We start from the raw sequence: 13,875 nt of genomic DNA, 5'->3' as shown, positions 1-13,875 counted from the left end.
GTATTTACAAATGACATACAGGAGTTCATAATGAGGGCTCATTATTCATCATAGCATCAGGCTCCATGTTCTGGTGAGGTGTAGATGATTGACATTAACATGGTTCTGCCTCTATAGGGTCTCCTGGTGATGCTGGACCTCCTGGTCTTCCTGGATTGATTGGTTCTCCTGGACCCAAAGGTGAGATATGCCTCGAAAGCCCAGATCTGATTGACATGCATAGATACTTGCTACTTGTGACTCATCTGGCATGTGTGTGCAGTGTGTGGCAGAGAAGTTACTAAACCTACTGTACTGTATGTTAGTGTGTTGTTGTCTCTGTACATGAGGTGCACTAAATAGTTTTTGTCATTAGCTAATTAAAACACAGTGCTTACAAATTGTCCTGTTCACTTGGTACATGTTACTTCTCTGTTTTGTTGCATTTATTTATTTACGCATGAACGGCTATTGTCCTTTGTGCTCTTTTTATATTTCCCTCAGAATTATGATGGGATTGTGGGACCATATTCAGTATATGATAGCGAAAACCAACATTTTGTGTTCTTGGTACATCCTTGCAGTTGTACTTATCGATCCTCTCTTTTCCAGGTGCTAATGGAGAACATGGCCCCGCTGGGCTTCCAGGTAGGTTCTTTAATTCCAGCCTCTCACAGTTCCTCAGAGGAACTCTCCTGGTCTTTGGTATTATTTGCCCTCAATGGTGCCTTCCAGGCAGCGCTGCCGTCAAGGCACTACTCCCCTCAGTTTAGGGGTAGGATGAGGGTTGAGGGGGTTAGGGTTAGGAATAGGGTAAAGGTAGTGCCTTTTAGGCTGTGCTGCATGGAAGGTGCCGTTGGGGGCAAAAAAGACCATTGAGCGAACTCTCCTACCCTGCTGAGTGACGGGGTGAGAAATGAGACATGGGTGGCAGACGTCATTGACACCACTCTTACCCCTCAGGTGGTCCAGGAATCCCTGGTTTCCGTGGTGAGCCTGGCCCTGCTGGACAAAAAGGTATGGATGGACATGACCGTTATTGCATTTTTCAGACACTTCAATATGAAGTCACTAACCCAGCCACCCACAGAGCACCCCATTATTAACTCCATCGGTGACACGTGTGGTACAAATGTAAGAGTTCAGTTGTAACTCTCATTACTTGGCCCACAGGTGACAGAGGACCTGCTGGGTCACAGGGAATTAAAGGTGGGAGAATCAATTTGCCTCATGTTCTCTTGAGGAGTATTTTGCACTCAAATAATTGCTAATAATTAACCAGTTGATATAATGTCATTGCACATTTTGTGTTTACACAGGTGACCATGGTGACAAGGGAGAAACGGGCAGACAAGGTGGGTATGCCAAAACAATATAGCATCATTTATTATTCCACGTATCAGTATGTTCATCTACTGTATATGTTATGAATGTAAATATGCTATGCAGTCTTTCTGCTTAGTTTCCCAGTTTGTATCCAGTCTGTATTACCGGTACTGATTTTGGAAAGATGTAATGATGCTGTACTGATTTCCCCTGACTGACTGGATTCTCTTGATGACTCTTCTCTGATTCTTTTCAGGTCCCGCAGGAAGCCCAGGCAAACAAGGACCCACTGGAGAGAAAGGAGCCAAGGGATCTACAGGTAAGATAGGTGGTGTGTGTGTGTGTGTGTGTGTGTGTGTGTGTGTGTGTGTGTGTGTGTGTGTGTGTGTGTGTGTGTGTGTGTGTGTGTGTGTGTGAGAGAGAGAGAGAGAGAGAGAGAGAAATCAGTTACCTGGTCATCATGAATTAATTATACCTATATATCTATATATCTATATATATAAGGTTAAATGCAATTGCTTTTTGGTGAGTCAGAGAGATGCCACCATCCATCTGTCAGCCTGCAACCAACCTGCAGTCAACACTAGCATCAGATAGCATGACTATTCTTACTGCTTACTGCTTACACTTGAAATAGTAGTTGTCATGGTTCTCGTTGCATCCTGCCAAAGGACGACGGAGGAAAATTAGCCAGCCGGCTAACACTGGTACATTACACAGATACAGTATTTAAAATGAATGTGCATTGTCCTTATAAATAAAATATATTAAATGAAAATGAAATGGTATTTCTTATGTGTTAAAACCCATTAAGAGATGAGTCGTCTTCTCTTGTGTCACTTACGTTATAATGCATAATGATGAGGCCAGTATGAACTCATTGTGTAACTGAGTTTTTTCCATTAAAGAGGAATAATGCAGGATTGGCGATTTCATCTCTGGTTTCGGTTCCGTTTTTTGGTTTCGCTCGTTTTATGCTTGCATATTTCTCTGCAGAGCTTCCCCGACAGCTTTAGCTTGTATATTTATACATATATAGGCTATATATAAATATATAAATTGCAAGCGTGGTTCTTCTTGTTCCTTTCGCGTCTCTGACTTCCAGATGTAAACAGCAGACAATTGTTTATCAGAAAGTTGCAAGGTTGTAATAGCGGAGAGGGACACTAGGGGCGGGAGGAAATGTAACTGTTTTCGATAAAACTGGTCAGTCAAGCAAAACAACGATTTCTAAGCGATTTTATGACTATGAAAAAGTTGCATAGGGTCTCTTTAAACCTTCTCATCCTATTTTTTTCATCCTGTGTGACAGGGCCCCAAGGAGTTGATGGTGAAAAAGGAACCAGAGGTAAATTGTTATTTTACTATTTAATATGATTATTAATAATACAGCATTCAAACGAGACCAAATGAGATCATGATTTTTTTATGTCCAGGTGACCAAGGACCAATCGGACCGCCTGGAATCAGAGGTCCGTCTGGGCCCCCAGGAGACACAGGAGCCCCGGGTAGGTCCCAAAACTTTCTTGTCAGTGCCAATGCAGCGTTAACCCAGAGGATGAGTACAGGTGTCATAATAATGTACCTGTGCTTTTAGGAACACCAGGCCTGCAAGGACCACCAGGTATAGTCTACAGTACATATTTATAGACACAACATCTTAGAGCTGAATTTTTTTTGCTTTTCCTAATCAAATTCGTGATTTGATATTCTAATTTTAGGAATTTCAGGAAACCCAGGACAACCAGGAGCTAAAGGTAATATTTCTCAATGTACTGTGATATTTCCATCAATGATGGAAGTTGGGCAGGAGTAAATTGTTTTTACATGTTGCTGGCATTAAATTCAAAATTAGCATGTTTTTTCCATGAAAAAGTCAACATTTTGATTTTCAACATGTTTTCTGTGTCCTTTTTGCTGCTAAATTTGGGTTCACAAGACTTGTATATCATCATGTTCTGTTTTTATTTGCATTGCATTGCATACACATGTAGATGTAGCTGTTTCTAAGTATTTTAGTTACTAACAACAATGTAAAATGTGTCTTTGTACGACTTCACTGTGTTTTATGTCTGTAAGTGTTGAAACTATGTGTTTTAAGATTGCTGCTGCCTGTCTTGGCCAGGTCACCCTTGTAAAAGAGGTTTTTAATCTCAATGGGATTCTAACCTGGTTAAATAAAGGTTAAATAAAACACAACATCCCAACTTTTTCTGATTTGGGGTTGTATTTGGAATAAAAATGCCATGCAATATGTGTATCTATCTACATTTAACAAAACACGGCCTGAATCTGTTACTCAGGTGCAACAGGAGCACCTGGACAAGTCATCAATGCAGGTGAGTTGAGTTGTATAGTGTAATTTGTTCAATAAATATAACAGACCTTACAAAATAATAATAATATATAATAGGCCTATAATGCACAGAAGGCTCTTTGGGCGGCTAATTTATTTCTGGTGGAATGTCAGCTATGTAATGGCATCTTCTGTTATAGTCTGATCCTTAGCCTACATGTTCACTCAGACACTGAATGTCATGTTTGCCCAGTAGGGCAACTCTCTCTTCAACTTAATCATTCTACATCGTAATGTGCTGATTCACTCGGTGCAACACCCAAGCGTGTCTGTGTACACACACACTAACTACATTAACGACAGTGGCGGCTAACACACCTGGCTTCACCGGAAATAAAGAAGTTATCCAAGTTGTGAATATGGTCCATTGAGTCATATCACCAGAACTGTTCAAACAATGGAGCTGTTTCATTTCCTGTATTAATTCCATGTCTGTTCCCATGGTGATTTTTCAGCTGGCTCCAGCTCAGTGGCCGTTCCTGGACCACCTGGCCCCTCTGGAACTCCCGGACCTGCCGGACCCCCAGGCGTATCAGGTGAGTCACGCAGTTGGGGCCTGGGCGCAGGGCAGACTGCTGAGTCATAGACCTGATCATGTTGCTTAGTTGAGTGAGCAGGTGAGCCAACCCCAGGAAGTCAAGTCCAGCATTTCCTCTGTGTACTTAACACAGGTGATATCAATAATTAGCTGATTTACTGACTGGGCTAATCAGGATTAGCTAGTTTAGTGAACAGTGAACAAATATCTGGTAAGCTACAGTGCAACAGAGAATGTTCATGTCCATTGTTTACCCAGGATTATAAATGGCGGGGGTCACTTCCGCCATTTATAATCTTTGGTTTACCTGTCTAGAGCGTTAACCACACCTTCATATACAGTACTAGTACAGTATGTATCTTTTCTGGATGCTAGAATTTCTAATAAAACCAAAATCAAAGATTTGGAAACACCATAAATCAGAAAACTACAAGTATTGTGACAAATCTACTTCGGCATAAGAGGCATATTTAGCGCATTTTACACAGGTGTTTCACTAATTAGCTAATCTGTCATCTATACTTGGGTTTCATCAGGTCCCTTTCCACAGGTGTATACAATCAAGCACCTACAGTAGATTGAATAATAGAATGGATGAATTTAGAATGGCTAATCTATAATAACAGAGATTTGTGTTATAAGGTGCAATAACAGTCGTTCTATGTTTTCAGGCCCAATTGGACCTGCTGGACTTCCAGGACAGCAAGGTGAGTGTCTTGCCCTTCTGAACCGTCAGGGTCTTAGGAGCCCTTTTAGATTTAAGCTGTTCTTCCAGATTGTATTGACTTCTCTTCCATTCAGTTCTGCCTGATTCTGTGAGGCCAGTAACATATTGCAAGGATCTGTGTGACGTGTGCATGGTTGTGTTGTTTTGACCTCTGTTTTTTTTTGTATTTTGCTCAGGGCCTAAAGGAGACAAGGGTGACAAGGGAGATCAAGGAGAACCTGGCATCACAGTCAAGACCACAGAGACCATTCGTTCTACCCAGGCAGAGAGTAGGTCACTCTCACCTTTGTAATTGCTACATTTAGACAGACTGAAAATTTGTTTTGGGCTAAGTATCAGTGCATGTGTAATTTCAGGGCAGTTCAGTGCAGCTGGATCTCAAGGGAACCCTGGCCCTCCGGGCCCTCCCGGTCCTCCGGGCCCACCTGGCCGTACAGGTGAGATGACCACACCCACCACAAGCCCGCAAGCTACTATTTCACAACATGCACTGCAAAGACGTTTTGCTATGCAAAGACGTTTTGCTCTGAAAAGCTTTAAATGTTTTTACCATGTTGTAAGTCGCTTTGGTTAAAAAGCATCAGCCAAACGTAATGTACCGTAATTTCCCGACTATTAGCCGCGGCTTATACATTGATTTTGCAACATTTCTTCAGTTATGAGGTTAATACAGGGGGGGGGGGGGGGGGGCAGTAAATATGGTGTTAATATGGTTTTGTTTCTTTTAACTTGCATAAAACACTGTCCTGCGGCTTATACACAATGTGGCTTATAAGCGGGAAATTACTGTAATGTACAGTAATGTAATGTAAAAAGACATCAACTGAACCCATCACTTGTTTAAAGTGACTCAATGACTAAATATACCTTACATCAACAGTATCATTGTATCACAGTGTAAATTACCTTGTCCATTTTTTTGTTTATATTCTTATTGCACAGGATATGCTATGTTATTGGCTGTGTGAGTGATGTCACTCATGAGCCAAACTGTTCGTTTGTTTCTCAGGAGACTCCAGACCAGGACCGTCAGGCCCACCTGGACCACGAGGGGAGGCTGGCCCACCAGGTAAATATAACCCATTTCATAACAACTCTTACCACAGCGTAAAAACCTCCGTTAATAATGCCCGCTCAAACCCATGTGTTTCTGATCTCCTGTTCTAGGCTATGGAAGACCCGGCCCAAGGGGAGAGAAGGGAGAGCCAGGCAGCTTCGTGCCCAACTCAGGTTGGCATCTCTTTCCCAAACAAAACATTGTCCAACAGCTGTGTCCACTCTGGACCAGTCCCATGCTGCCTCTGTGCCCAGCCCCTATGGGCCACACATATACTGCCCTATACGCACGGCGTTAGTGGATGTAGCTGGCTCTGAGGCAGGGCATTGTTTGGCGCTCATGTCTGCAGTCACAGATTGTGAATGTCAAATGTGCTGATTTTCATTCAGGCACGTTCTTCGCTGGACCTCCTGGACCCCCAGGACCTGCAGGCCCCAAAGGAGCTCCAGGTGGGTCTCTCAAAGAGTCCATCATATACAATTCAGTTCCAGTCTATATTTTCTGATTAAACAGGACATCAGTAATGCCTAACACGATTCAATAATAGGAGAGGGCATATCCTCTTGTATTTCCACTTTGGAATTGATGTTACCCTCTGATGAACACATTCAGGCTAAGTTCTTAAAGGACATGGTCAGTAGCTGCTACTAAGGGTTTATTGTGCTTTTGTAAAACGTATGCTAACTATCAGCTATCAGGCCTACATGTACATGTATGCTATGCAAACAAAAAAAACGTTCTTATCTGGCATGACATTTCGTTTGACTTTGTTTTCAAATTCACAGGAACACAAGGGCTCAGGGGATACCAAGGTAACAGACTTTACTCCTAGGGTTTAACACAATGCCATATAATGCCATAATATGTACAGTATTACAACTTAGGTGAAAGACCACACAGCACTATGTTATGTCTCTGATCCTGATGTGTATGTTGAATTTCACAGGAGAGGCTGGCCAGCCTGGATTACCAGGGAGACCTGGAGATGGAGCCAGATGTAAGCAGGGTTTACACTTTTTTTTATACTGTATATGTGGGTAAGGCGGGTGGTCTGTGATTTCAGAAATATCATTAGTGCACTGTGCATAATAGCATCTAGTACCAGCTGATGACAACAACAAACATCTTTCAGTATAAACATAGGAATGGTTATTTTACCGTTACCAGAAAAGAATCAAACTTGCTTGGATTACTTAAACCATGATGCAAATTCTGTTGCTCTGTTTCTCATTTTTAAACCACAATGCTGAGAGCTTGAGCCAGCCAGTTTGCAAAGATTTGATGCAACTAACTATTCTGTGTTCATGTAAATCATTTAGTAGAAACTGAAATGCTGTTCAAGCTTTCCATTCATCTCTCTCAGCTTGACTGACAGACTAGAGGTTGAGGGGAGGTTGATCTACAAGAGTGCTTGTACAGTAAGAAGTTCTTACACTTGTTAGTGAAAGCTATTAGACTTAATGGTAGGAGTGAAGATGAGTTCAAGACTGACAAAAGCAAATGAAATGTGGGCTTTCTGCATTCCTGATGACAAAGAGAAGTGGATGTGCTGTGTGTGCCAGCCAAAACATGACACTTCAATTCCAATTTTATTTTATAGTCTATTGAATATCTACAGACTCAAGGATGTGTAATCGTCAATAATGATTTAAAAACTACAATTCTGTCCAGACACAAAAGATCGCCAGATTGAATGCAGCAGGGTTAGGGTTGCGCAAGTGTAGTTTTTTTTTTTTTTTTTTTTGGACTAGCACTAGTTCGACTTGTGTCTTGCACATCGCTATGTTCTTGCGTGTATGAAGAGATAAACCCCCCACGGTTGACAGCTCTCTTTTGGTCCTCTCAGCCTCAGACTATGGAGCAGTGCGAGGACCCCCAGGGCCCCCCGGACCTCCAGGGACACCAGGACGGGAGGGACGCAAAGGTTGGCATGGCCTACTAGTACTACCCACATTAAACATAAGACAGAAGAGTGTAAACACAGCACGGCACCTTTGCAATGTATGGGTGTTCTAATCAGGCAGCTGCCATTATGTGGGAACAGTGGTGATGATGGTAGTGACTATGCTAATGTACCTGGAGGTGATTGACAGATCAGAATGGTAAGGGTGAAGACTGTGGTGACCGCCATGGTCGTGCCAGTGATGACCGTGATCTAGAATAGAATCGAATAGAATATATACTTTTTTGATCCCGTGAGGGAAATTCAGTTCTCTGCATTTAACCCAATTTAACCGAATTAGTGAACACACAGCACACAGTGAACACACACTCTTTTGGTAGAACAGAGGATGTTGGTGCTGATGTTGGTACTGATGTGGGCAATGGGTAAGAGGGTGGTAGAGATGGACATTATGAAGATGATAAAGATGGGAAAAATGACCTTCAAGCAAATACACTGTAACTGACAAATGTATACTCTGGCTTTTTTTTAGGGGATCCAGGATCCCCAGGTGCCCCAGGCTTTCCAGGACAATCCAGAGGTGAGTTTCTTGTCACCTTAACTTCTTATCCAACATAAGCTAAGGGGGCTTTACAGAAGAAAAAAATGAATGAGACTGTGTCTTTGAAATGTAGAAGTGGCATACTGACTTGCATAGCGCCATTAACAAATGTTTTTGATTAAAGAATTGTTGCAGTGGTCATGTGTAGCAGATTTGTTTAGCTATATGTGAAGAGCTAGCCTTCTCAACCGTAAAGACCGGAGTTGCTAGCTATTCTTAAGGTCATTTTGAGTGCTGTCTCATGCTGTGTGTGTGTCTTTTTGTCCTCAGATTCTGGGGCGTCTCGGGGACTTCCTGGCCCTCCTGGTCCACCCGGGCCGGCTGGAACTCCCGGAACACCGGGATCGTCCGCACACTCTGGGGCCTCATACTCTGCGTCCGAATTCCATCGCTACATCTCTGACTACTTCCAAAGTAAGACAGGACTGCTCGCCATCTTAGTTTTCCCTTAGTCCATGTACAGTATGACCTTTGGATTGTGGTACATGTTATTCCTCAATGACTTCAGCATCAGCAACAGTATTTATGGATATCTATTATGTACTGTATAGGCAGATGAACATGCATGGATGCATGTGTGTGTACAGTATATGTGGGTTTATGTGGTTGATTTTGTGTTGGTGTGGAACCTACGGTCTGTGTGTTGAATACCCACCATGCTGCTGTGTGTCTGTAGGTGACGGCGCGAGGCAGCAGCTCAGTAGGATGCGGGGACCCCCTGGCCCCCCCGGCTCGCCTGGCTCTCCTGGGCCTGCAGGAAGCGCTGTGTCCATTGACGACATGGCGACTCGTGTCATTGCCTACATTCAGCGTAAGTAGAGCTAACGCTAATATGGAACTAGCTATTTGTGCAGGGTGAATTACAGATCCCTGACAAAATAGTGTACAAGCCAAAGGACGACAAGATAACTGTGTTCTTTTTGAACAAGTCAGTGTGGCGTTACATTTCGTTAAGATATCGACTAGGCTACGCACAGATGAATATGTGTTGGGTTTGGAAACATTTATGGTGACTGAGCTGTTCAGAGTGCTAACATTGTTTCATGTGTTATATCATTTTATTCTTTAACATCCAACTGCTATTTCAAGAACTAAGCATTTTACAATTTGCAAGTTTGAATACCGTGGTTTGTAGTGTACAATACACAATGCCTCTCAAGATGATGTGTTCTAAATGGGCATGACACATGATGCTACTGGCCGGGATTCCCAAAATTGTTAAGAAGCTCTTAAGTGCTAAGAACTTCTTAGGAGCGTTGTAAGAATGTTCTAAGAACGCTCCTAAGAAGTTCTTAGGACTTAAAAGCTTCTTAACGATTTTGGGAAACCCGGCCAATGTATGTTCCAGGGCTGTAAATGAAAAGTTTTGTAGCCTGAGGTGTGCGGTTCAGTAGCACTGATTAAGTCGTACTGTAAATGTGGCTCCAGGTTCAGGCGCTGTTGGAGGAGCCCAAGGTCCTCCTGGCCCCCCCGGGATCCCTGGAACCCCTGGGACCCCTGGAACCTCTGGATCCGGCTCCATTTCTGTGTCTGACATCATCTCGATGCTGCAGAGTGAGTGGCATTGTCATAGAAGTGGGGAACAATGTGATGCAGTGTGGATAGCTGTACACTTGTATTTACATATCCTGTAATCTGTAAAGTTAATCAATTAAGTCGATTATTCGTTTGTATTTTTATTTTTCTGCTGTAAAAACCAATTGTTTTCCTGAAAAGTTGTTTGATTATTGTTGATGGTTTGTTAATTGATTAATTGACCAGGGGATGATGTGAGGCGCTATGTCATGGGCCCACCGGGTCCTCCTGGAACACCTGGGCAACCTGGCACACCTGGCACTGGGGGCGGAGCATCCAGAGCCAATTATAACAACCAGGAAGTGGCGGAATATGTCATCAGGGTTATTAAAGGTGAGATCCAGTTAAAACCCCCTCTGAATCTGAAACTCCATCACCAACAGTGGCCATTTCCTCAAGTAATCATTTGTAATTTATTAAAAGATTTTTATTTAATAATAAACGAGCAAATAAAAAAATTGAGAAATTGTTGTAAATGAACATCCTACTGAACATCATGGTAACACCACAGCAGCATTTGCTATTATGACCATAGACCACTGAAGTTCATCCACAAAAAAGCTTCCATCTTTGCCCATATAAGGAGATCCAGTATCTTGCGCTTTTTCCTATGGGAAAATAAAATGGGGATTTTGAATTATCACACCTGTTAAACTCGGATGAAGAAATCGGAAATACAGACATTTTGCTCCACACACTTTTGCCTTTCAGTGGATACTGTGATATTCGATACATTAAGACCGCAAACTTTGATTTTTGCTATGCATTGCAAGTTACCATTGACATCGGTAGTTGACTTCAATTAACACCTGGATCTCTTTATATGGGCAAAGATGGCAGCTTTGGATCCTTTTTTTAGGCAACCTTCAGAGGTCTATTTACAATAGACTGGGTAGTGAACTTGCCTGTGTTGTCTTCCCAGAGCGTGGTTTAACTCAGGGCAGACCCGGAGCTCCTGGACCTCCAGGAACACCTGGATTACCTGGAAGCGTTGGTGACATCACTGCCCTGCTGGAACGTAAGAGCCTGTTTCTGTCTCTAGCTATGATGCTGTTGTCTGAAATCGGTGTTAAATCGGTTTGTTATGACAATGTTCTGCTCTTTGGGCCCATTATGCATCTATCGGTTTATCGTTTTTTATTATAATTTTGTCTTCTCACAAATCACAGAAACACAATAACACACTATCTATGTCTCTCCTGCTTGCCTTCCCTCCATGTACTGTAGGTTCTGGGTATCGTGGGACAGGTGGTGCTCCAGGTCCACCTGGGCCTCCAGGTGTCCCAGGGCCTCAAGGTCCAACTGGGCCCGCAGGAAGATCCACACAAGTCAGTGGAGGTTCTGGCTACAGACTGGAGGACATTCAGGTCTATTTACAGAGTGAGTCCATGTCTGTGTCTGTCTTTAGTTAAAAAGATGCCCACCTCACCAAGCTAACCCTTTACTAGTGCAGGGATGCCTTCCTATGGTTATATATAGCTCATATGTATATATATGGTATAGTATATATGGTTTGGCAATTGAAATTATGAATATGAAATTAATAGATATAACTGTGCTTGTTTATTCCCCATCTCCAAACAGACTCAGGCTTCAGTGGCCGCCCTGGTCCGCCAGGCCCACCTGGACCTCAGGGACCCCCAGGAGATGGACGGCGATCAGGGGGATATGGAGACAGGGAGTCCAGGCAGTACATCCGCACTGAGCTTCAGGACTACCTGCGGAGTGAGTGCTTGCTTATTACTGTATAATGATGAGTCTAGAACATATAATGATGATCAAATATTGCTATGTTCTTTCAGAATATGTGACTATTACCAACTCAAAAGGCCAACTCAGTTTGCCACCACTTGCCATAAGTGGTAATCTTCTACCTTTACAGATGTAGATTAGCCTGGCTAGTGCCTACCACTTCTCAAATGAGACGTGGTCTGGCAACCAGACGTTCATTTTCTCGTATTTGTAAAAATGCCCAGATCCGTTCATTGGGCGCCACAGATGTCTATCAAATGTGTCTGTGCATAGCTCATCATGGTCTTGCTTTCTCCCCTGTTCTGTGATTGGTCGCCAACATCAGGTGAAAATTTGGGCGTTAGTTTCCAGACTGCCTTGGCAGCGTGAATGAAATCACCACGCAAGGCAGGATGGGAACACCCAGGCTAGATGCTCCTAGGAATCTTTATAAACTGAGCCAGCCATGCACACATCCAAGATACGCAGACAGCTCAACAAAAGGTGCACACTGACACTCACTAACAGGCCAAATGGGTGCATCTCCCCCTTACTGTAGGTGATGAAGGGCAGCGCTATGTATCCAGCCGCCCAGGGTCCCCAGGTCCTCAGGGTCCCCCTGGCCCTAAAGGTGACCGCGGAGAGCCTGGACAGCCTGGACAGCAGTACTACTATGGCAATGACCGGACTCGCGGCCTGAACGGCGCTGTGGCAGACACCGTAGACTACTCCAGCATGGCACTAAGGGTCACCGACTACATCAAGAGTGAGTCCATTGTCTCCACTGATACAAATATATGGTGTGTGGTTGTCACTTAGTCAAACATTACAATAAGGGCCGTTCACACCAGGAACGCTAACTATAACTATAACTATAACTATAACCATAACGAATAACGATAAAAGTAGTTAGCAGTAGCACTAGGGCTCTATGTGCTAACTACTCACTACGTTTAACTGCTCCAAGTGTGTGTGTGTATGTGTGTGTGTGACCACATACGGGTCAAATACAGATGAAGACTTTCCCTCGGGATGAATAATAGTACTATGTGTCTATCTGTCTCTCTTGTCTTACAGACCAGGGCTTACTCCAGAGTGTTATAGAGGATGAATATAACCGTGGCGGAAACACTAGAACTGTCCAGGGTCCTCCAGGGCTGCCCGGACCACCAGGACCACCTGGATACAGCCGCGTCTTCACACAATATGGCAACACCACAGCAGACCTCATGGACTTCTTCCGAAGTAATTATTCATGTGGCCACTGAAACTGGAGTCAAATGACTGTGTTTTTGTTGTGTTGTACTGATGCTAGCATTGCTAACATTGTTGTGACCTTTTTCCAGAACATGGCACCATCCCGGGTCCCAGAGGTAGCCCAGGGCTGAAGGGAGATAGGGGTTACCCTGGACCTAAAGGAGACAGAGGTATGTCACTCAAGAAGTCAGGCACCTCAAACCACCTGTGTTAAGTTTTCTTATATGACAATGCCACAGTCTGACTAGGAAACAGAAAATCTTATAAAGGGTCCTCAGTATCAGTATCCAACAAACTGGCCTTGTGATTGTGAACACAAATATCATAATTCACAGTGAGCACTAACTGATGTTTACTGACACAGTCCTAGATTTTTGCAACTTGAGCACAAGACTAGATGGTGAATATCCCGGACAGCTAATTTGTACTAAGTTTTTGTAGAAACTGGCAAAAAACCTTTGCAATATTGCTTTATGGTAAGCTATACAGTATGTTGTAGTTTGAAATGCTATGATATATTTTGAGCTGTTTGATAATGAAGACATGAAAGTAATCTGAACAGACTGGTTGTGTGTGTAGTCTGACAGTGATTGCAATGATGCTCTCTTTACAGGCAACCCAGGCCTACCAGGGTCTCCGGGATCCCAAGGAGCCAGGGGAGAGAGAGGTATATTTAGTTATCTAAAATGTAGCATGCAATAATAAACATAACATTCAAACATTCAAATTGTGCCATCATCAGCTATAACTGGGCAAAATAACAATCCAATTCAAGGACAGTTCATCTGTGCCAAATCTGAAAAAAAGAACACAGTTGTAAAATCA

At 43.2% G+C, this 13,875-nt stretch overlaps 1 protein-coding gene across 2 annotated transcripts in view; it reads left to right on the top strand.

Annotated features, from left to right (window-relative positions):
• Window positions 1-13,875, top strand: part of col17a1b (collagen, type XVII, alpha 1b) — a 31,139-nt gene that overhangs the window by 13,046 nt on the left and 4,218 nt on the right. For both annotated transcript variants that reach the window (XM_062519356.1, XM_062519355.1), the window contains exons 23-55: window positions 118-180; window positions 592-627; window positions 943-996; window positions 1,153-1,188; window positions 1,299-1,334; window positions 1,562-1,624; window positions 2,618-2,653; window positions 2,742-2,813; window positions 2,903-2,929; window positions 3,027-3,062; window positions 3,609-3,644; window positions 4,117-4,197; window positions 4,871-4,906; window positions 5,103-5,195; window positions 5,283-5,363; window positions 5,936-5,995; window positions 6,094-6,156; window positions 6,373-6,432; window positions 6,769-6,795; window positions 6,930-6,980; window positions 7,830-7,907; window positions 8,419-8,466; window positions 8,758-8,901; window positions 9,164-9,298; window positions 9,916-10,041; window positions 10,249-10,395; window positions 10,985-11,080; window positions 11,290-11,442; window positions 11,647-11,787; window positions 12,353-12,559; window positions 12,871-13,038; window positions 13,140-13,220; window positions 13,664-13,717. In XM_062519356.1, the coding sequence (XP_062375340.1) occupies window positions 118-180; window positions 592-627; window positions 943-996; window positions 1,153-1,188; window positions 1,299-1,334; window positions 1,562-1,624; window positions 2,618-2,653; window positions 2,742-2,813; window positions 2,903-2,929; window positions 3,027-3,062; window positions 3,609-3,644; window positions 4,117-4,197; window positions 4,871-4,906; window positions 5,103-5,195; window positions 5,283-5,363; window positions 5,936-5,995; window positions 6,094-6,156; window positions 6,373-6,432; window positions 6,769-6,795; window positions 6,930-6,980; window positions 7,830-7,907; window positions 8,419-8,466; window positions 8,758-8,901; window positions 9,164-9,298; window positions 9,916-10,041; window positions 10,249-10,395; window positions 10,985-11,080; window positions 11,290-11,442; window positions 11,647-11,787; window positions 12,353-12,559; window positions 12,871-13,038; window positions 13,140-13,220; window positions 13,664-13,717 (2,625 nt within the window). The remainder of the gene's footprint in view (window positions 1-117; window positions 181-591; window positions 628-942; window positions 997-1,152; window positions 1,189-1,298; window positions 1,335-1,561; window positions 1,625-2,617; window positions 2,654-2,741; window positions 2,814-2,902; window positions 2,930-3,026; window positions 3,063-3,608; window positions 3,645-4,116; window positions 4,198-4,870; window positions 4,907-5,102; window positions 5,196-5,282; window positions 5,364-5,935; window positions 5,996-6,093; window positions 6,157-6,372; window positions 6,433-6,768; window positions 6,796-6,929; window positions 6,981-7,829; window positions 7,908-8,418; window positions 8,467-8,757; window positions 8,902-9,163; window positions 9,299-9,915; window positions 10,042-10,248; window positions 10,396-10,984; window positions 11,081-11,289; window positions 11,443-11,646; window positions 11,788-12,352; window positions 12,560-12,870; window positions 13,039-13,139; window positions 13,221-13,663; window positions 13,718-13,875) is intronic.

Source organism: Sardina pilchardus, chromosome 18 (genome assembly GCF_963854185.1).
Source record: "Sardina pilchardus chromosome 18, fSarPil1.1, whole genome shotgun sequence".
In the NCBI taxonomy this organism is placed as follows: domain Eukaryota; kingdom Metazoa; phylum Chordata; class Actinopteri; order Clupeiformes; family Clupeidae; genus Sardina; species Sardina pilchardus.
Note: the sequence above shows the minus strand (reverse complement) of the source record. Positions and strands in the feature narration are given on the sequence as shown.